General features: G+C 32.6%; 2 protein-coding genes across 2 annotated transcripts in view; one reads left to right on the top strand and one right to left on the bottom strand.

The window, feature by feature from the left end:
- Nucleotides 1–671: 671 nt before the first annotated feature.
- On the bottom strand, nt 672–11,287 carry LOC139496418 (L-rhamnose-binding lectin CSL3-like). Its single transcript, XM_071285009.1, has 3 exons — nt 11,139–11,287; nt 2,066–2,344; nt 672–1,064 (listed from the first exon to the last, which is right to left on the bottom strand). The coding sequence occupies exons 1-3, from the start codon at nt 11,191–11,193 to the stop codon at nt 787–789; spliced, it is 612 nt and encodes a 203-aa protein (XP_071141110.1). The 5' UTR covers nt 11,194–11,287; the 3' UTR covers nt 672–786.
- Nucleotides 11,288–18,395: 7,108 nt separating this feature from the next.
- The window catches only part of LOC139496417 (uncharacterized), a 46,691-nt gene continuing 40,329 nt past the window's right edge, over nt 18,396–24,757 (top strand). Inside the window, exon 1 of the mRNA XM_071285008.1 lies at nt 18,396–18,523. The gene's annotated coding sequence lies outside the window, so the exon portion shown is untranslated. The remainder of the gene's footprint in view (nt 18,524–24,757) is intronic.

Genomic DNA, 24,757 nt, shown 5'->3' with positions numbered 1-24,757 from the left:
AGACAATCAAAGACACTATTCATGTTATAATAGTGAAAGAACAAAGTTTGACATACACCACCCAACGAGAAGAACAATTGAAAAAAAGGTTTCTGGCTCTGGGACAGGATCATTTAGATTGTAGCAGGGTTAAATATTATGAGCGACCAACCTCACCACAAAACCTGTGTACATGTGTTCAAGGCTATATAAAGTACCGAACTTTATGATTCAGAGGTTGTCCAAACTTCCCGCCCTTCGTTAATTTACTTTGTAACAGTAGTTAATTTGTTCTCGTTATGAAAATTCATGAAGCATTTCCTACTGGAATTTTAGCAGGTATAATTCAGTTATAATGCTTTGCTCATTATAATGCTTGATGATTGTTCATTGTTGAAAATGTACGAACACCTATATATGTTAACTCTTTCATTTGGTTTCTCTTGGAAAGTTGTCTAATTTGCAACCGTAACATTTTTTTATTTTTTTTTATTTTATCTTAATGGATAGAACAATATGGACTGCTGCACACATATTTCCTACCAATTTGGTTTTCGTGCTCAAATGATCATATGGTGGAAGACAATGAAGTAATATAAACTCATTTTGATGTTTTATGTAGCATATTTACTCGAAACCATAGACTCGAATCCATTCAAAAGCTTTTATTATATAGCCGTAAATAAATGTTTGTATGTATATTTAATTTAAAGATTTCAAAAACGGCCAGATATCAAATTGAACTCTACTTTATGCCTATTTTTATGCTTATTCCGTCAACAGAGTCGTTCAAAAGGAAGTATTTCCTTACAAACATCTATAAATAGCTTCAAGGTATTTAAATGTAGGAGGACATGGATCACCGAACACCACACTTGAAGCATCAAATCTACAGGATGGTTTGTTTTCACACACGTTGAATAACACATCAACCGAGAACTTTGTCAAACAATAGTTATGTCTAATGAGTCCATGTGGACACGTGACTGTATTCCTCCGCCCATAATTAGCATTTATAATTGACATCCTTCCGAGGTCGGGGCAGTCAATCGTTGTTACGTTACCTTCACACACAGTAACAGTTCCTAGAGAAATATATAAATAAACTATATAAATATACAGAAAAAACTTCTTCTTTCGGGACATCAATTTATAAACTTATAATCCCGTCCTCTTTTTTTACGACTGTGACCTATACCGCATTAGTTATCGTTTTTTGTACATATACGAACATCAAGACGGGTGCCACATGTAGAGCAGGATCTGCTTATCCTTCCGGAGCACATGTCATTTTGAGATCACTCACAGTTTTTGGTTGTATTCGTGTTGCTGGGTCTTTAGTTTTCTCTGTTCTGTTTTATTGACATTTCGATTTTTATTGTTATTTAATTTTTTAATTTTTTTATTGTCATTATGATTTTTTTGATAGAGGGATGCTGGTCACAAGGAAGCTATTAAACCAAGAGTTCCAAATGGTGAAGTTGAAATCATCCTTTCGTAAATTTTACGGACGCTATCACGAGTTGGTTGACCATTATGGAATAACCGTTTTACAAATGATATCGGATATGTTCCTTACGTCGTAACTACAATCCCCCTCCCTTTCATGAATGTGACCTACCGAATTAGACTGTTTACCGGATTTGTTATAATATAAGCAACACGACGGGTGCCACATGTGGAGCAGAATCTGCTTACCCTTCCGGAGCACATGAGATCACCCCTAGTTTTTTTGTGGGGTTCGTGTTGCTTATTGTTTAGTTTTCTATGTTGTGTCATGTGTTCTACTGTTTGTCTGTTTGTCTTTTTCATTTTTAGCCAGGCGTTATCAGTTTGTTTTCGATTTTTTTAGTTTGATTGTCCCTTTGGTATCTTTTGTCCCTCTTTTACGCTAAATCCGTTTGAATGTGTACTGATTGGTACTTCAGTCTTGGAGAATATGATTTATGTATTGGTGATCAATTTATTTAATCTATTTGTTAGATATATACCATTCGGCAATCCTCGGATGACTCCGCTACTCTCATTCGATGAGTACGGAATCGGCCGAGTTGTGACGAATGGAATATATATACGTCACACCTACCTTCACAGAAATATTCAATTTCCAAATAACTACTGGAGTTGGAGCATGCGCTACCAAACACTCCACCCGAGGCAGTTAATATACAGTTGTTTTTCCTATTACATAGATCGTATATCTTCACCAAGGAGTCCTCCGAAACACAATTTCCTAATTGGTCTTCTTTTGACCAACAAGTGACTGCATCTGAACGACCATATTTCCCGCGGATTATACGGATTGTTTCCCCCTTTCCACATCTTATACTTCCGGTTTCATTTTCACACAGTAGCTTACGATAACCTGCAAGATATAATATTCACCTTTATGTATTATTCAAATGATGATAACCAATATATAGCTGCTCTGTTGCTAATTGCATCACGGTGCGGCGCTATTAGTTTCATTTGAAATAGTACACGCCATCTTGAATAAATTCATGACTTATCACGTATAGATTCTGATTGGTTGCATTATAATGAGGCTGAGATACAGCAATAGCTATTGGCTTAAATGAGATAAAGAATTACAGACTTTCTCGTCCAGGATAAGACATCAAATGCCGGAAAATTAACTATGTGTATTTCAGTTTCGATCAACTGTCAATAATTCATGATCGTTTTATTTGGGATACATTTCACAGATAAATTCAATATTGAAATATCAATTATGAATACGTGTTTAATTGCTTTGTTACTCTGAAATTTGCACGATTTGCTTCGCTAAACAATATTCCTATCTCCTGACAATACAGGCACACCTCCAGAAAGGCACACCTCAAGAGTCGTGTCTTAATTTATAATTGTTTGAATTTTCAACAAGATATTTAATTTTTATAAAACACGGGTGTATAACGCACACTATTAAAGTACATCCAATTTATATCAATCAATATCTTAATATACCACATTTCCAATACTAATTTAATAACCACATGCCATGCGCGTAGCTACGTTTACGTCAAAACGCCCGGGCGTACACTTGAATTTTGGTAAAAAAATATTTTAATGTAAATAAATTAAAAAGAAATGGTTAAAAGCACATCAGCCCTGTAAATCTTTCTTCAGTAGCTTTTATAATTGCGAATAAAAGTGACGACACTTACTTTTCAATCTAATGGTACCGTGTTATATATTTGTTCATTTTCTGTCAAAGTCTGAATCTACTGTGAATTCTACTAACTTTCCTTTTGTTTAAAGCATTTAATTATCTGCTGAGATGCGATATTTGGTTTGCATTTTTTTTTCGAGCCTGTGACATTTATGTCGCGAAAGCGAGACATAGCGATCATAGATTTCGTTGGCGTCGTCACCATTTAGGTTTAGATTTTTTTTAAATATCATCAACTTTATCAAACCTTCATGAAATTTTACGAAAGTTGGACAGAAGCTTTTTGTGATTAAAATCCAGAGCATAATGATAAAATAATATTTTTAATTTGCCCGTATTTTACTGATAAAAGGAATATCTATTTGAAATTAACAAGTAGATACAGTCTGGGGTTAAAGTATGTTACATATCAATTACTTTGTCAAACCTTCATCAAATTTTATGAATCTTTGGCAGAATAAAATTGAGAATGAAAATGGGGAATGTGCCAAAGAGACAACAACCCAACCATAGAAAAAAACAACAGCAGAAGGTCACCAACAGGTCTTCAATGTAGCGAGAAATTCCCGCACCCAGAGGCGTCCTTCAGCTGGTCCCTAAACAAATATATACTAGTTCAGTGGTAATGAACGCCATACTAATTTCAAAATTGTACACAAGAAACTAAAATTTAAATATAAAAGAAGCATTTTTATGATTAAAGTAAAATTTTGAAAGTATTTTTTTTTCATTTTTCAGTTGACAGACGGACTTATCTTTCCGAAATTAAAAGACGGTCTGGAATTTAGTATTTTTTACATGATAAAATTGAAAACCTTTAGAGTTTATCATGAAACTTGGGTTGAAGTTAAAATATTCCAGATCAAGAAAATATATATTAAGAAAATGTTTGATTTTTTAAAACCGGTAACTGATAAATGGATTTTCTTTTCGCGAGAACCAGGGTTTCACGGAACGCTTAACGAATTCTCATAATACACCTGAACATCTATGAAAATTCATTTAAGAATTGAATGCTCTTTTTTGTAAATTTATTGGGGTGTAAAAGCGTTGACCGACGTACATTTTGTATGAAGCGCGGAAGCGCTTCATAAATAAAATGTGCGCACGGTCAACGCTTTTACAACCCTATAAAGTTACAAAAAAAAAGCATTCAATACTTATAATTACATTTTTACTTATAGGATCATGAAAACACGCCTTTTATCAAGTTTTAATTTCATTAACCTGTGCACTTTATTGTGGGACCTCGTGTCATCATGAATGAAAAGTTTTCAATTGTGTGAAACAACTGCTTATGGAATAACACGTGATGTACAGTTAACCAATCAGAATAACGCATTATAGTGAAACATACATTTAATGTAATTATTACTTTATGTCCATCAACAAAATTTGCACAAATAAGGGGTTTTCATCGAGTGCGGCTCCTTTTATACATATTTTAAAGTAACTGCTTTGGACATTTTCTCTTAAACCAATGACCATTAGATTCCAAATCAACACAATGAATAAAGTAAACATAAGAGATAAACCAAGGAATTGTATATTTAAATATACAATTCCTTGGATAAACAAATTAGACTCTAAAGTATGTTGCTATTGATGAGTTTTCATGACAGAAATGGTATCTCATTCTCCATAACTCGTTAGCTTCAAGGTGCTTCGCCCCCTCGAACCCACTACCAGTGGATGCTTTAACCTGGACCCGATTGGGGTCATCAAACCCCTCGCCGAGGTTTGGGCATACACCTGAAAATAGCCTAGCTACGCCACTGCATGCACACTTATATAACCATAAATTAGTGTAGAACGAAGCAGTCCATAGCTTTTTAGAAAGCTAAAACTTGTAATTTATTAATTTTAAAACTAAAGCATCATGGATGATCTGAATTGCCACAAGGGTCTATTTTAGGACCTGTACTTTTAAACACGTTCTTGTATGATATTTTTCTTTTTGTATCAAGCAGCTCATTATATAATTATGCAGATGACAATACTTTGTCATATTCACATACTTATATAGACAATGATGTTAATATTTTTGAATGAGAAAGCTTAGAGCTTATTAATCTGTTTAGTTAAAATCATATGAAGGCAGACACTGACACGTTTTGGGCAATATACTTTGGATAGAAAAGGCAATATACATTGGCTAGAAAAAATAAATTGAGAGCAATAGGTCACGGTATAAAATTGTTGATAGGCAATGTCAATATCTTGTTCAGTAACATTTGTGTACTAGAATATGTTGTGAACATGTTATTTTATAAACTGTCAGTGAGATGATAGATGTACATATTATACAGTAGAAAAGACAAGGACGATATACATACTACTCTAGGACATGCAAGGAAATATTAACTATTCCTTTAAATGGAAATAAAAAAAAATCTTACTAACAGAGCCCCCCCCCCCCTTTTTACACAGGACACCGAGTAATTTCTCTCAATTATTCTTAATTGAATTTAATTTAAGCAACTATCTCGTCACATATTTTAGAGCTGTTCTAACAATAGTACAGTCAAACCATCTGAGAACATTGCATTGACAATACTCGGTTGAGGGTTTCAATCATAGCTGACCTCCGACAGTTGGACTAACCAACTAGCTCCTCTTCCAGAACATCTTTATCCCCATACGAATCATGCACTGTAACGGTATCCAAAACTTGTATAAGGGAACCCTCTCACTGATCCAAAGGGGGGGGGGGGGGCGGGGGGGGGGGGGGGGGGGCTCCAGGCATGCTTCGGTGATTCTCTATATAATCTACCAAATTTTCCCACAAAGGAGGAGGGGTTCCCACACACCCTGACTCCGCATATTGTATCATACAGATAACAGGTTGCACATATAATGCGCCTTTAAATAACTGATAGCATAGACAAATACTATTTTTCCAAAACTATGCATCTTTAAATGACTGCTACCGTTGAAAATGCTAATAGGTGCAAATGATGCTTCTTTAAATAATTCAAACCTAGTTTGAAAAATGCTATTTGGTGCAAATGATGCATCTTTAAAATAACAATTGGTGCAAAATTGACGCAAACCAAAATATCGACCTTTAATTTTTCTAAATAAAAAAAATTAAATAATATATGATATGCGACAACTCCTGCATGACGAGGTCCTTGAATTGGGTAAGGTGTAATTCGAAAACAACGCAAAATTGATTAGAAACATTTTACTTTTTCAACTGAGAAAGCCATTCCAAATGATAAGCATGTGGTTGAGTAACACTACTCCTTTTAAGATCGCAACACTAGATTTTTTTTTATGAATTACTCAAGGAGACATTTACTGAAGTTATAATGAAAATAAGGAAGTTGGTCTTACTGGATAATTGACAGTCCCTGTCCCTTTTTTGTCACAATGCAAACATGAATAGAATGCTGGTATAAATGTTATATTTCAAATCACCAGTTAAATCAACCTCTTTATTATGCCCCACCTACGATTGTAGAGGGGCATTATGTTTTCTGGTCTGTGCTTCCGTTCGTCCGTTCGTCCGTCTGTCCGTTCGTTCGTCCGTCCGTTCGTTCGTCCGTCCGTTCGTTCGTCCGTCCGTCCGTCCGTTCGTTCGTCCATCTGTCCCGCTTCAGGTTAAAGTTTTTGGTCAAGGTAGTTTTTGATGAAGTTGAAGTCCAATCGACTTCAAACTTAGTATACATGATCTTTTTAATTTTAATGCCAAATTAGAGGGTTTACCCCAATTTCACGGTCCACTGAACATAGAAAATGATAGTGCGAGTGGGGCATTCGTGTACTGGGGACACATTCTTGTTTTTAGAGCTTTTTAGTATGATTTTAAACAAGTGCATTTAACTGCAATGAAACGTTTTCTTATTCAAGTATGGAGCTTTACAATAATTCAAACACTTGGACAGCATCAACGATCGGTTATGTGGTAAAATGCGTCAATTTAGGTAAGAAAATGCATGTTCAAATTTTTACAGAAAAAAAATTAAGTACTAGTACCGGGATTTGTTCCCGATATTTAATTCATAGCAAACCATGGAAGACGAAGAAGTTACCTGGAGGAAAAGACCAGTTTTAAACAAAAATACTGGGCAAACCTTAAATAATTTGATACAACATGGGTTTCCTAGTAATAACCGGTATGGGATTTGCTCATTTTTTTTTAGGTTTGACCTATAGTTATCAATATCTATTTCAAAGTTTGAAACTGTTCTGGAGCTATGGAAACAGGCAAACACTATGATGGCCAGAAGCAAAAAAAAAAAAAAACCCCAAAAAAAACCCAGGGACACCAGAAGTTGATCAAAATATGGTCGTTCCAATGCCATGCAGTCATTGTCTGGAGGTCAAGGATTTTTCAAATGTGCATGTCTTGTATTTTTTTAATTTTAGTTTCTTGTGTACAATTTGGAAATTAGTATGGCGTTCATTATCACTGAACTAGTATATATTTGTTTAGGGGCCAGGGCCCGTATGCATAAAGCTACTTAAGTTAAGATTTTCCTTAGTAAACACTTAAGTTAAGGAAACTCCGCCCTTTTTATCTAAGTGGTATGCATAAAAAATCTTAAACTAAGTATTTCCTAAGTAAAATCTTAGTTGTTTTAAGTCACGCCCACAAAACTTAAGTGGTATGTCTAAAACTCCTTATACTAAGGAAACGCCTAAGATAACACTTAAGTCTAAGGTACCTATAGAGCTACCTTAAATTTTCAAAAATAGTTAAAAATTAGTCGAAAGTTTGCGTTTTTGGTAGAACATTATTATGTTACCTACAATTTGATTGATTAATATATATATCAGTAATAAACTAATTATTCGTTTATTTATTGCTAAATAATAAGTAAATATTAAAGATCATCGTTATTTTCTTCGAATCACGTATAATCAACAAATCAAGAGATAACAGTGGGTAGTTATATATACTATTTCCTAATCTCGATGTTATGTATACCGAAAAGTACTGAGTGTTACACACATGTAATTCATGGTACTTTTTTTCTTTTGTTTACTTTGTACGTGCACGGTTTTTTTTAATTATTAAAATACACCGCGCGGTATCAATTTTAACCGTTAGTTAAAAACCGAATCAAGGAATGAAGAGAGCATGAAAAACCACACTTTATATATGTGTGGGGGTGGTTTCTGTTTTGCCGGGTGGATTGGGTTGGGTGGGGGGGTGGTTTCTGTTTTGCCGGGTGGATGGGGTTGGGTGGGGGGGGGGGGGGGGTGGTGCGTCATTTGAACTTTCAATTCAGTTTTATTCTAAAGATGAAGGGCATACCCTAATTTTTTGTTCACTTACCGGGACAATATCGAAAAGTTTTATGACCTACCAGAGGTGGATTTCTTTCATAAAGGGGGGGGGGGGGGGGGATATGAAACAATTAGGTTGATTGTTTGGAATCACTGTTACGGCAGTCAGATTCGTCGGTTATATAAGGTATTTGTGATACCTTACTCGTTTTTAACTATTTTTTTATATTACCTTATATATTCAGAGAGATATATTGCGGTTCGAAAATATTTCTAAGTTCGTTAAGATGTGGAGAATATACTTACTGTAATAATTTGTTAAGATTGTAGGACTTTTGAAATATACCCTAGTTTGTATATGGATTTCTGGAAAACAATCTACCCTCCCCCTTTTTTTGTTGTAAAAGGGAAGTGATAAAAATGTTAATTTCACATCAAAATAGATTTTTTTAAACTATAAGCAAATGTAGGCAAGGGTTCTGGACAGGGAGATGGCAGCGCATAATAAGCTCAACGATAAGTGAACATTTTATTGAAAAATTTTGTAAAATTATTTGTTAGCACATGCATGCTTACAATGCTGTACTCAGTCTTGTGCTACGCCACTGATTTAACCTTGATCATGTTTTGTTAGAGTTTAAAACATATCGTTGTCTCCAGAAAATATTACACCCATGAAAGATAATTAAAGATTAAGTAGAGGAAAGTTTTGGATTGCCAATGCTCATCCGTCAAAGCATCAACCATAAAAAGCGTTTTCTTATATGCGCCAATTGTTCATCATTAAACTATGTTACGTTCTATTGAATTGTTTTACATGTCTATATCAATTTAACCCCAGCTCTTTAAAATAAAAGCATGCATTGATCAATACATTAAAATAATCATAACAAACTTTTACACGGATGAGTACATGTGATGAGCTAATATTTATCATACGGTAACTAGAGAAAGGTTCCGATTTAAGTATTCCCTAGTTAAGTGAATACTTAAGTAAGTTTATGCATACCATTTAAGAATTTGACTTAACTAAGGAAATTCTTAGTGAAATCTAAGTTTAAGGAATACTTAAGTTAAGATGTTTTATGCATACGGCCCCAGTTGAAGGACGCCTCCGGGTGCGGGAATTTCTCGCTACATTGAAGACCTGTTGGTGGCCTTCTGCTGTTGTTTTTTTTTTCTATGGTCGGGTTGTTGTCTCTTTGGCACATTCCCCATTTCCATTTTCAATTTTATGTAAATTAAAATGTTTAAATAACCAATGCAGCTGCAAATTAAAACGGGAGACAGTACAAAAGTCGATGACACAATTCCACAACTAATGATAATTAATGATTTTAACACAAGTTTCATATTTTAAAAGTATTATTTGAGGAGTTTAAGTATTTGACTTGTGCTTTTATTTCAGGAAGATGATATTTTAAACTTCAGTTCTTATTTAACGCTAATATTACGTAACAATTTTTTTTTTATTTAAATGAATAAATGTCTTTTATTTACTCGCGACTATGTTTTAGGCGTTAGGCTTTATACCTACCTGCACACATTTTCCAGGATTTTAGCTTAATCCTATCTAATGCCTAACATCATTTAGTATATATACTTACTGCCTAGGCGTTGGTCTATTGCCTAGGATTTAAGCTTAAGGTCTAATTTCACTTATTGCCGCTAACAAATATATTGGAAATGATAAAAAAAAAAAAGATGTACACCTTTAAAAAAAAACAAATTTCGGGAATTTCTCGCTGTGTTGAAGAGCCATGTCCATATTTCCATTCTCAATTTTATTTTATAACTAACTTCAGACTGAAAAAACTAAAAAAAAAATGTTATCATGGACTTTGCACAATAACAATTTATATCCGCCCATACAAATTTTACCACATAATAATTTATGGCTTACATACGATCTTCGCCTATATATAAGGAAAACAACTCGGAACACCATATGGTGAGCTCTAAATAATCCGGGCCATATTCTATATGCTTCAGCCAAATTTAATAATATAAATCAATATGGAATTCTGTTAAATAAGTTTTTTACATCAAATAATCAACCTGCTATTCCGTTTAACGGAGACGTTTCTAAAGAACAAATCAACAGGGTTTGTTTTACATTAGTGCTTTAGGAGAGGACCCTATGTTGAGCGCCCATAGTCCATTCCCCTTTATTATTGTATATTTATATAGAGCGATAGTCGAGTGGCACATTGATTGTAAACATGTATATTTAGTGTAAATTGGTATACATATGGTACAAATAAATAATATATATATATATATTAGAAATCCGGAATTTATGAAAAAAAAGGGGGGAGGGACTATAGGGGCTCAACATAAGGTCCGGTACTCAAGCACTTTCGGGTAAAAAGAGACATTAAGCAGTGGCAGATATAGGATTTTCGTAAAGTGAGAAGAGCCTACTGAAATGAACAGTCAAAATATGATAAAAAGAAAACACAAAGTTTGTCGGTGATAAGGCCTAAATGTTTAAAACCTGGTCACCTTATTCAATGACCCAACCCTAGACATCGGCGACAGTTGACAAATCCCTTTTTACTGGCTTTTAACTTTTATGGCAGGTTATATATGTCTATGGCTGATCAAGTATTACACTGTATGGGCATATATTGTCCGAAATGGAAATGAACAACGTTTGGCAAGGATAAAGTACCAGTATTACACACTATTTTCTTCAACCATAAAAGCAAAACCAAAAAAAAATTGTTAAATATGATATCTTACTTACAATATACTTGATGTAACGCAATACACACAATCACAAATTTCCAGATATAGTCCATTTTAACGTGGAATGCATGTCAACATTTAATTATTTTTATGCAAATTAGCGACATTTAAAAAGATGATTTAATTAGCAATTATGACGTACGTATAGTTATAAGTATATTCTAACCAAGACATGATCTGTCAGAATGGAATGAAATTAACTTATTTATAATTTACTGTGTACGTATTTCTTTGTTGTATTATACAATAAAACACCATGTGTGCATGATTACTGTCATATTTATACAAGGGATGAGGCTGTACGTCAATTAGACATGAACCTAACGACAAAAAACAGGATATAAATCTATATTTAAATTAGGGATCAACCATTTGATTTCATTTTTGTTCTGCATTTTTTTTGTACTTGTAATCTGTGCCCTGCATTTTTATTTTCCACTCTATTTGGTCCTGCATTTTTTTTTTTTATTAATTTGTGCTGACTTATTTTAAATAAATTGTCATTCTGTCGTTTCCTTTTTGTCAAAATGCTCATCCTGCCTTCCCTTTTTTACTCAAAACTCTTGTACTGCCTTTTTTCAAATATTATCCTATCCCCCCTTTTTCAATAAAAATCTAATGGTAGCTCTCTAAGATTGGTTAGACCTTGAACATGACATCCAGCACAGCATCATTTGAGATATAAATGATCGTAATGTGTGTTTGCTGTAGTTATATTGGAAGAATTAATATTAATATTAATTTACTAGTCTATACCACTGTGTAATATACCACTACTGGTTGACTGTTTGTCCCCAAAAGCCTTACCTTGCAGCTCAGTAACCAGTACTTAAGTATAGGAACTATACCACTGTGTAATATACCACTACTGGTTGACTGTTTGTCCCCAAAAGCCTTACCTTGCAGCTCAGTAACCAGTACTTAAGTATAGGAACTATACCACTGTGTAATATACCACTACTGGTTGACTGTTTGTCACCAAAACCCTTACCTTGCAGCTCAGTAACCAGTACTTAAGTATAGGAATGACAATATGAATATTGTTTATATTTTGCTGTTAAAAATGTTTTTGAATTCCTTTTATAGAGTCATGCATCTAACTTATGTAGAACTTTGATTCTTCGTTTAGGTTTGACTGCTTTTTTTTGTGTTCTTCTTAGGTTTTAGCACATTATCAATACAATACGTATCTGGTGCAGTGATATTGGTAGAGTTAACATATATTACTATACCACTGTGTAGATACCCTGCACTGTTGATGGACCTAGAGTGTTACTTTGAAGCTCAGTAGCCAATTTTGATTTTGTTTATATTTTGCTGTGTCAATTAAACTTTTGAAACACTTTCATAAAGGAATGCATTTCACTCATATATAATTCTGATTCCTCGTTTATGTTTGGCTTTGTGTTTGGTTCTTTTTTAGTGTTTGCACATTATCAACGTAAAAGCTTTTGTAACTACAAAACCACGGAATCGTCATTAATTGTCTAAAATTGTCTCTTGTGTAGTAACATGAATAATGTTATTATATTTTAAACAAATGAAGCTTCATTTCTAAGCCCTGCTAGGGACATGCAAAGAAAAAAAAATATATTGTGCGAATAAGTTAAATAAATTGTGCGCACAACTTAAATATATTGTGCGCACAGATTATATATTTTGTGCGCACAAATTAAATATATCTTGCGCACAAAATAATATAGGAATAAGTGTGCGTTAAATTCTTTGACCTTACACATGGTACGGGTCTTCAATGTCTCCTTTTTAAAGTGACAGAATGGAGAAATGCATAAAGTTTTCTTTTGAAATGGGACTAGAATAAATGGAAATATTCATCACTGCATTTGTATCAACTCCTGACAGGAATACTGAAGAAGTTACGTTTATTTCGTGTGACACTTGGTTTACCAACAAATGCGTTGGAAGCCTCCACTTTATATCAGAGTTTATTGGAACGGTTTGAAACAGACTTGGCAAAAGAGCGAGGAAACTATCTAACTTATGTAGACTTTGATACTATGGCTTTACCTGTTTTCTTGTAACAAATATAAAAAAAGTACTTTTTGCACTTATGCATTAAACTTTATGTCTTATAATCTCAAGATTTTGTTTTTGTTGATTGACTCAAGACTGACATGTTACTCAATTCACGACTTTGATTTTGTTACCCTGTTCGACGATAGAGATGGTCATTATATTTTAAAAAAAGTCTTTACGTCAGTTTATCCGTCCGTCTCTCTTTATTGTAAATGTTTTGGTTATAGTTTATGATGAAGTTTTAGTGCCACCAACTTCAATGAATTATGTGGTTTCCTAAAAGGTATCATTGTAAAAGTGTAGAGTAAGTCAAATCCACTGAAAACTGAATACACGTACAAGTTTTTTTTTATTTTTTTTTTATTTTTTATTAAAGATGACTATGTTTGATCATGATTAAGTACGGTTTTGACCCAAAATGTACTGTTCGTTATTGACATGTGACAGTGTGTTCAATCAAAGAAATTCACCATGAAGTTTTGATCAAATAAAGATAAAACTGGGTACATATATAAAGCAAAAGATGAAATATGAGTGCCAATGAAACAGCTCTCCATCCAAGTCATAATTTATTAAAAGTTAACAATTATTGGTTATAATACGGTCTTCATCACGGAGCGTTGGCTCACACCAAAAAGCAAACTATAAAAGGCCCAAAATGACTATAACAAAACGATAAACAAATATGAACCACACCAATAAACGACAATCACTGACTAACAAGCTCCCGATATAGGACAGTATGCTTATTATGATTTTTTAAGCGTTGTATACAAATGTTTCAAGTCAAGTTATTATAGTTTCATTCTGATTAATAGAAGAGAGGACAAGAGGTCACTTATAGTATCTATTTTTGATCGATTTCATTATAAAATTTTACAGTATGTTGTTCGTATTCATTATGAAACTGAAATGTTACGAAATAATTTAGGAATAGTCAATGAAATTCCTCAGTGGAATATTTTGAAAACAAACGAAACAATTATGATTCATGTTTTCCAAATATGGGCCGTTTTGGGGTATCATTTATTCAATTCCTTATGGCCCGATTGATCGCCAAAGAGACAACTATATACATATACACCATAGCTCATACAAATACGGGTTATATTCTTCTCATATATTTTTATGATGGTACATGTATGATACTCAACCCCTAACGTGAAGGATTGTGCTTGATATTCATATGATTAAAACATAATCTTTCAATCAGTTTAATTGAGGTGTGGAGCTGGCATGTCAGTAACTGCTAGTAGTCCTTGTTATTTTATGTATCATTGTCATTTTGTTAAGTTTCATTTGTTACCTATTCTGACAACGGACACGGGCTTCTTTACTGTCGGTATTGCTGTGTGTGTGTTTTGTTTTATCTGCATTGGCTAGAGGTATAAAAGAAGGGTTGAGATCTCACAAAACATGTTCAACTCCGCCGCATTTTTGTGCCTGTCCAAGGTCAGGAGCCTCTGACATTTGTTGGTCTTGTATGGTTTTTAATTTTAGTTTCTTGTATATACTTTGGATAAATAAAGGAAGAGGTGGTATGAGTGCAAATGAGACAACTCTCCATCTAAGTCACAATTTATAAAAGTAAACCATTATAGGTCAGGGTAAGGTCTTCAACACATAGCTTAGGCTCACAACAAACAGCAAGCTATAAAGGGTCCCCAAAATTTCTAGTGTAAAACCTTTCAAACGGGAATACCAACGGTCTAATCTATATAAAAAACGAGAAATGAGAAACAACTGTAAAGTTTAGTATGACGTCCATTATCACTGAACTAGTCCATATTTTTGTTTATAGGCCAGCTGAAGCACGCATTTGGGTGCGGGATTTTTTCTTGTTGTATTGAAGAACCAAATGTATCTGAGAAACAAACCTTATATGATTTGCGCGTCTTATAATTATTCTGTACCTTAAATTCAGTTTAACTATACCTTTATCATCGTATCTGAAAAATAGACCAATTCTGAGATCTTTAACATTAACCAATAAACCATGAAAACAAAGTCAAGGTCAGATGATACCGACCAGCAAAATATATATACACTACAATCATTCCATAAAACAAATATAGTTAATTTATTCCTAATAGTATCTGAAAAACATACCAAACAAGAATCAAATAACATGGACCAATGAACCATGAATATAAAATCAAGGTCAGATTAATATAATTGCAAGATAGACAATTTCACCATACAAACATTCCATACCCCAAATATATATCTAACTAAATGCTTATAGTATCCGAGAAATACTCCAAAACACAAACATTTTATTTTGCCGGACCACTTAACCCTGAAAATGATATCAAGGTCAGATGACATCTGTGAAGTGGACATTTAGACATTAAAAATGTTCCATACAACCAAATATAGAAGAACTATTGCATTTGGTATCTGAGATTTTGTCTAAACCACGAACACATAACACGAACACGTAAAATGAGGTCATGGTGAAGTGAAAACTGTTTTGGGAGCACACCATATTATTTTAGTGCGCACAGTATATTATATTGTGCGCACAATATGTTTAAGTTATGCGCACAATATATTTAAGATATGTGCACAACATATTTAAGTTGTTCGCACAATATATTTAAGTTGTGCGCACAATATATTATTTTGTGCGCTTAATATATTATTTTGTGCGCACAATTTATTTAAGTTGTGCGCACAATATTTTATTTTGTGCGCACAATATATTTGTTTTCTTTGCATGTCCCTAGCGGGGCTCCGTAGTACGGATTTCAAAGAAAGTTTGAGTGCACAAAATGAAATTTACTGACAGCAGTTAAAAATATGAGTCAGTACTATCATAAGAACGCAATTAGTAACACAACTAAGAGGAGATTCTTTAAAAAATGTTGCATTTTGGGTAATTCTGACGGATGACTAGCACCCGTATGGTTTTGCCCCCTGGATCCGCCTATAGCTGCTTTATATATAGTCAATAAGAATGAACAAAAGCTAGCATTATCTATTAACTATATATTAATTTTCCATTATAAAGATGATGTCCTCTTACTGCATTATTCAAAAATTAAATACAGCAGTTTACATCTACATCTACATGATACTTCTTAACTTAAATATGTTGAAAATTACAAGAAGGCTGTTTCTGGTTTCTGGTTTTTATCTGGGACTGCTATGTTAGTATATGGCGTTAAGGGCATACGATACAGTTTTTATTCCGCATTTACAGTTTGATGAAAACTTCCATAAATGCTATTTTTTGCCTGATTAAATCAAATATGTAATATTTAATATACCTTCATATGCTATTTTTTAAGTTAAATGAGGTCAAAATTTTGTATATTTGCTCAAAATTCGGAATTGTGGCCGTTTTTTCCCTTTCGGAAGAAAGCCACAACTTTTTTTGTTTTAAAAGATAAACACAATTTTTTTTTTGTTAAAAAAATTTGTAGTTTCTGTATTTTATAAGTATCCTTTAAAATTTATGCATTTTTTATTCAGAAATAACTCATATTTATCAAATGGTCATGATCCGAATTGAGAAAAAAAACGTATTTTTTTGCTGTATATTTATCAAAATTAAAAGACTATATGCATAATAAATTTTACAGGGGTGTTTGTTCTCCTAAAAACAGTGTAATTTAAAAATCCGCAAACATTCGCTTGAATGATATGTTTCATATATAAAGTATTACAACATTACTGAATATGCGTTGATGTAACTGTCAAAGCTATTTTTTTTACCAAAAAAGATAGTCTTCACCATGGTCAGATTTAGGAAAATGGTAAGTTATCAAAATTTATAGGCTTTTAAAATATAAGATTATATAAAGTTTTGTTTTCATAAATTATGCTTACAAAAGTACTTACATGGGACATATTAAAACCGAAATTTTGCAGGACTCACACCAAAAATAAAAATGCACCAGCTTCTGGCAAATGTCTTGCAAGAATGTCCAATGTTGAATTTCGCCGTTTTTTACAAGTTAACTCTCATTTGCGAAGTTATTTATTGCAAATTTCGATTTCTTGCATGCACAATAGTGCTTTGCCGTAATTGCACTTTCACACTATGACACAGTTGCCGTGATACTTTTTGGTAGGTTGCGTAGTCGTTTTCAAACAGATCAAATGTCTAGCAAGTTTGTCCACTGGACGATTTTCTGACGTTTTCAGCGTTGTCGATTCTGGACGCTATTTATGTCTTTTATATATACTCTATGTTACAAATCTTGTAAACATATATGGGATGAATATTACTATTTTTGTCTGTCAATCGTTGCAGTTCTTAATTCAATTGTTCCGTTATTTAAAAAATTTAAGTATTCTTTATAAGTACGTTTAACTTGTAATTCCCAACAAACTTTTTTTTTATTAAAGCAAAATGGATATCTTCCTCCTTTTCGGATTTAAATGGGGAACAATTTAAGTACTTTCTATTCAATTTGGTTTCTGGTAGAGAGCTGTCTCATAGGCATTCATACCATATCTTCTTATTTTATATAGACTATTATCTTACCAAAATACATAAATTGTGTCCGGCGCTACATCCAGTGGGAAATATTTCATGCATGTTCAGTGCAATCAAACATCCTTTTAGGAGCATCCTTTTGATGTGCAAAAATAAAATTGCTAATGAAATGAAGAAAAAAAATCCTGAATAAAAGGAATAAAACGTCAAATATCGTGCGAAACGTCATAATAGTCTTAGTTTTTATACATAGATTAGTTGATCTATATCAGACCTCCAGGAGTACCTTATATTATCTCGTTTTTGCTTGAGACTTTTTTAATCAATCTCTAAGTTATATGTAGTGTTTATAAAACTGTTGTTTGTATTTCCATCGTTTTTCTTTTTTTTAGTGATGTTGTCGGTTTTCCGTCATCATGTATTTAAGGATGATGTATGCATCATTTCCAATAAGACAATTATCAAACAAAGACCAAATAACAAAGATGTAAACAATTACTTCCTTTAACAGACCCGAGGATTACAAGATCCCGTGACAAACATGACAAACATGAATGATAAAAAACCCAGTCTGATTGAATTATATTTATAAAAACAAACGGAAAATAATAATAACTGGGAGACAGCAACCAGCGACAACAATTGTTTTTTTAAGGTTTCAATATAGATTATGTGGAAATATTTCAAAAGCTTTGTGTGGGACTATGTATGGTTGAAAATAAAAATTCCGTTTTCGGAATGAGCTGTCCGATAACGGTTTCTAAATTAGTCACCACTTTTTAATGGACATAAGCGGCCAATCTCCATCAACAGATCTTGGTTGTCAACAAACGAGTTACTGATGCAGGAAAGTTGCCTGATTTCGTCGTAACTTTACAGAATAACTGATTGATTAATATGTAAGTGCTGCTTCAGTGTTAAAAGTCCAATATTTATCTGACAGATTTTTTTTTAGGCACAAAACTACATCACGAATTTGGTCGCACACTCGTGTCGTAGACCAGGTTAAAATTCCCGGGAAATGCAAAAAAAAAAAAAAACTAGTATCGAATTACACTTGACACTACTTTATTGTATGAACTAGATTGATAAGAAGAGGGGAACCTCCTATGTATTCATTTATATGAATGAGCAACTGGAATAGGTCTTCATTTTAAAGCTTCATCTGTTCATATGCTTAGTTATTAGATTATAAATTATGAATTATAAGTGGGTCTCATTTGGGTCTTAGCGTGAAGCAGGTTTGCCGAAGTTTGTAAGCGTGACACGTGAAAGTCAAATTATTGTGCTGTGAAAATGGGAAATGACAAAAAAATGAGAATTGCTTACGTACATTTGTACATAGTGTAAGCGGAATACAGGAATCTGACAAATAAGTAAGTGGGATCCGGGATCAGAAACCCCCAATCAGACCCCCTTAACAGTATATAATCAATAGACAACTTTCGTGCACTTTTGCTTAGAGTCCTATTTCACAAATTTTGGTATATGGACCATAATTTGCTATTGGGCTCGTTTCCTATAACGATAGAAAAGTGATAAAAATGTGTATTACTGTAAGAAAGGTTGTAACTACATCTAAAGATGCCTTTATTTTTATCAACATACAAGTGTATGCTACTCTTCCCTAGAAAAAAAATTGAAATTAACAAATTTCAAAGATTATACGACAGTATTTTTGTGTCGTTTCTCGCGTTACTTTTCGCTTCCGAAGTGCATAACGCTGACTGATTTATAGATAATCGTCACCGGCAAATTCGTAACTTTTGCTTTCAAATAATAAAGAACATCGACCAATAAGAATAGTCAGAAGAAAATGCCGAGAACTATAAGTATTTCTGTAGCAGGTGTAAGAACACTAGCGTTACTTTGGTTTCCAATTTCGTAACGCAAATTTTAGATGATGTAATCTGCTTTGTTGTAATAGAATTCTTTATAACAATATGCAAATATGAACTCTCGCGAGATGTTCAAACAGGTAAATCAGAGATGATTTACATTCTAGTTTTGTTCTTCGTAATAATTAAGTTAGATAATGACGTTATCGTCATGCGTTACATTTCAAACGAAACAGAAGTCCAGTTATTTCCTTTTTTTTATTAAAATTGTTTTTGTCGTTAAGTTCTAATCATTTCGGGTCATACTTGAAACATGTGACTAACATGTGATCACGCCCTTACGGCCGGATGTATGAAATACTAGGTCTAAACATTGTTTTTGTTTCCAACGGGATGTTAGCAAACATACAAATGTAATCTGTAGACTTGTTTCGTCTTGTTTAAAAAAGGAAAATACAATTTTCAAAGAGATTGCACCGGGGGTCTATTGTTTTTCCTATGTGCATAATGTTACATACGATCTTGTGTGAAAATAAATGCCCAATGACTTGACAAAATCGATTTCAGATTTGACAGACGTTATGACACACTTTGTTTCCTGATAACGATGTAAAGGGTCCTTGGAAAATTCAATCGACATTACGTCTCTTATCATTGTGCCGATGCTCGTTGGATTGATTTTGCTTCAGCAGTAAATATTACTGGATATTTTAGGTGAATAAAGATAACTTAATAAAAAATACATGTTAATATACCGTTACACTTGGAATGTACAAAGTTGGTATCTTTGTCACAATTTTTAATTATTTTTTTTTATTCATGTTCTGCAAACATTTTCAGAAACGCAATAAACTTGTCAAAGGAGAAGTAAACTTTTACCATGCATGACTTGAAAGGAAGCACTTTATTGATTTTAGCCCACTAAAGTAGGTTAAATTGTGGAAACCATGTAGATGGTGTACAGGTCACAAATATCACATGGTGCCTATTTTAAAGATTTTAATTCCAAGTTAAAAGTTTTTTTTCTTTACTGGATTTAAAGAATTTTACATTGCCAATGATTTGGAATAAATTGTATATAACTGGAATTTCAAAACCAAATATAAATACATTTTTTTGGCTAAAACATCAAGATACAACGATTATGGTATCCTGTATCAATGAAGAAAATATGGAAATTTCTGAATAAATTGTACTAATTGTTTTCAAAACAAGCACATATTTAGGAGTTTTATAATACTGTTACATTTAAGATGGATTTAAAGAAAAAGTATACTGTTCAGACTATTTTAAGCAGATTTTGCAATAAAATAAAACTAAAAAAATGCTTTCGGTTTCTTATGGTTTCCTGTCACGTTTAAAAAAACCTTTAATTAAACATTGAAAATAAATTTTAAATATTAACATGAAGCAAGTAACACTAGTAATGGTGTTCATTTATGTCTTTTGAAATATATTGTACAAAATAAAGAAAATAAAGATTGGTTTCCTGTTTGGTTTCCTGTCATGTAAACGGTGAATTAAAATGTATTATTTTTTTCTTGAAAAACTCAATTTTTCCATTAATACTATTCTAACACCAACACAACCCACAGAATAAAAGTTAAAGTTTTAGAACTTATAAAAAAGGATACAAAAAGTAACCAAAGGCCGAATACCAAATTATGGTCCATATATGTTTATATTACCTCACAGTTAGAACTGATTGTTAGATGAAATTCTCACTCTTGCCTAAAGAATCACATGTTTCAATATTTGCTATTAGGCCAGGTGTAACTCATTCATAAAATTTAACACAAACCTGCTGTTTTAAAGACATTTAAAACAACACATAATTAAAAAGATTGTAATCATGGGAGTTGGCAGGCCTAAATTCAGAGGGATTTAACTCCTTTCATTAGTAGGGTGATTTGATAGGTCTAAATTCAGTGGGATTTTATTCATTTCATTTGAGTTGGCTGGCCTAAATTTGAAGGGGATTAACTCCTTTTCATTAGTGGGAAGAGTTGGTAGAATATTTAGGTAAATTGATCATTGGTGAGCATGGTGAGTTGCCACTAATTTGTCCTCAACAGACTTACTGTAGTTTGTTGTGACTGTGCATGAGTGTCTTGAATTTTGAAACTGTTTTTGGCATTGAAATTCTCTTTATTATTTTCCCAGCTTTGAGGCATTGAAATTTTTTTTTTATTTTCACAGCTTTGATTATCATGATTATCATGATTATAGCAATTAATCATGTTATAAATGATTAGAAAATTAGGTTTTGTTTAGGAATTGTTTTTTGTTTAATCACAGGGAATACATGGAATAAGGTAGAAATGGGATTCACTGAAAAATATTTTGATTTCTCGCAGTTTAAAATCTGGTTGCGTTTGCTTTTCCCTGATGAGGTATTTCAAATGATCCTACAAAATGTAGTCAATTTTATGAAATTTGCATATACAGTCGATTCCACTTAATTGCATACCGCTTAATAGCATAATTCGGTTAATTGCATAGTTTTCTCCTGCACAAAACCATTTCCCATTCATCTAGTGTTAAATTGTCCGGTTATATGCATAGCTCTAAAAGTGGCCTTTCGGTTTATTGCATAGAAAATTATTGCCATCTAGATATGCTTAGTTAAAACTGACGAGATTTTTTTACCGGAAACAGTCATTTGGTAAGTATATTTTTCTTGAATGCATCCTTATTTTCGTTATTATTTCATATTTACTTTTGTGTTATTGAAATAAAGTTTTAAAACAGTTTCTTTCGTGTTTATATTATGGAATTTGATTTAAAAATAAACCTCGATGTCTACACAGGTAAAGTTTCCCATGTTCTATTTTAAGCCTCGAGGTCATAAAAATGTCAAACAGATAATTGTTGTAAAAACACTGACCATTCTACTTCAAAGGGTGTTGATTAATTGATTGGATTTAAACAATTGTCCATAGATTACATTTGGGGTTAATTTTTAAAACAAAAACTCCTGCTAATTATCGATCATAACCAATGTGAACTCTATCTCTATTGGGCTTGGGGTGATCTGTATTAATGTTAATATTATAGGGCATTTACATATGGTTAAAGAATTTTATACATCAATCATTTGTTTTTAATATTTTATGAAAAGAGCATTTACTTTTAATTATTATATTTTCCCACTTTCAACACTTGTGTCCATGAATTAACCCGTACAGGGCCCCACCATTACTGCTTTGCATATACGAAACTAACAAGTTGTTACTTCAGTGCCCAACTGCATATCAACAGCAATTCATTACACATCAATTGTTAAAATAATTATAAACTGTGAAGTATTGTTTAAAAGTTTATTTTAATCAAAGCCTAACAATGTACATTGTACATATGGGTCATAGAAACAAATCTATTTTTAGAACAGTTTATTTTCGTATCCCAGGTAAAGGAAAGTCTGAATGCAAATAAACTAAAACTAAACGTGTTTATAATCTTTATTTAAAGAAACAAAATAAAATAACACATATGACACTAGAGTAGACATAACATTTTTATTAGAATAAATCAACATTCAGTATATTGTATGTGGATTACAGACATTCATCTTTCTTCAGGGATTTCTTTTACCTGATCTGTTCTATCGATGTTATTTGGCTCTGTCATTTTGCATTTCGGATATAAGCATACTCCGCTTTATTGCATAATTTTGTCTGACAAATAGGCTATGCAAATAACCGGAATCTACTGTAACTAGAACATCAAATAGTTTGTTTACAAAAAACAAGATTAAACATCTATACAATTGCAGCATCATTTATTTGGACATTGCCGTTTGTCTGGCCAAGTAGGATTTAGTAGAACACTTTGGTCAAAGTTTTTCATGCTAATGTTTGAAAGGGAACGATTTTATATTTAGTATACAAAGAATTTTTATTTAACCATTAACAGAAAATTCTTTTAATAAAACATTGATCCATATGTATTTTTTCTTTGTTTTAGAATATGAGTTAAAATTCTTGACTTTTACAGAAAAATCATAAGAAATAGAACCAGTACTGAAATCAAATAAATGATTAAACATTTGGTTGATATAAACTATTGATGTAGACATTTAACCATATAGTGATATACATATTTTGAATGAGTAAAATTTGATGACATTACACATTTTAGTGTAAACAATTGGTACATTATACCCCTGCTTTAAAAAAGTGGGGTACACTGTTTTACCTCTGTCAGTCCAACCATCCCTCAGTCAAACCATCCATCAGTCCATCCATCTGTCCATCCCATGAATATTTTTGTGGCATCTTTCTCATAGACTACTACATCATAGGGATTTCTTAAATTTGCTTTCAGGGTTTGTATTAGTCAGCTATATCATGTTTTCAGATTCATCACTCAACAACTTCCTGTTTACTGAACACATGATAGTCAAGTTGAAAATGATTGTCCCATTTTTCTCAGGAACTATATATAATACAAGGATTTCTGAAATTTGGTTTCAGGGTTTATATAAGTCAGCTATACCATTGTATACCGTGTGATGCATTTTCAGATTTATCACTTAACAATGTTTTTTTTGTCATTTTTCAATAAGCACTGTTTTAGTCAGAATTTCACTCCCATAGAGAATGTGTTGAAATTTGATTAATAGTAAAAATGTCAGCGATAAAAGAGGGTTGCTAGTCACAATTTATGTGATTAGTTGTCGAACATAGTCATGATAGTAATTAAAATTGAATTTTGTCTTTGATGATATTAATTTTGTTAGGATATTTGAAGTTTGCATTTATTTACCACAGTTTACTTACAAAAACAATTTATGACAATAACACTTGTTTAATCAGAATTGAGTTTTTGCAGCTTTTGCAGCTTTTTTTTTTATTTGTTTGTTATTTGAAAAAAAATAACACTTTGATCTGATGTAATTTCTGTGTAAAATCAATTATTTGTTGGCATTTAAGTCCAAACTTTATACTGCTTTTAATAAACATATGAAAGATTAGGCATTCACAATTATCATGATTATAAGCCCTGTATTTTCTATATTATTTTTGAATAGATGTTGTGCACTACATTTTAACAGTAATACCTGGTAATTAACCTTGTTAGAAATTTGGTGTCATACATGGTAAAATGGCACTGACCAGATTTGACCATTGACGGTTATTTACCTCTATATATATGATGACCAGATTTGACCATTGATGGTTATTTACCTCTATATGACCTGTTGAAGTCAGTTCAAATCAATTAAGCGTATTTTGAAGAAAGTCTGTTTATTGTCAGATATCTGTGTATAATTATTGAATTTCTATTTTGGCT

The sequence above is a fragment of the Mytilus edulis genome, chromosome 11, assembly GCF_963676685.1.
Source record: "Mytilus edulis chromosome 11, xbMytEdul2.2, whole genome shotgun sequence".
Lineage (NCBI taxonomy): Eukaryota > Metazoa > Mollusca > Bivalvia > Mytilida > Mytilidae > Mytilus > Mytilus edulis.
Note: the sequence above shows the minus strand (reverse complement) of the source record. Positions and strands in the feature narration are given on the sequence as shown.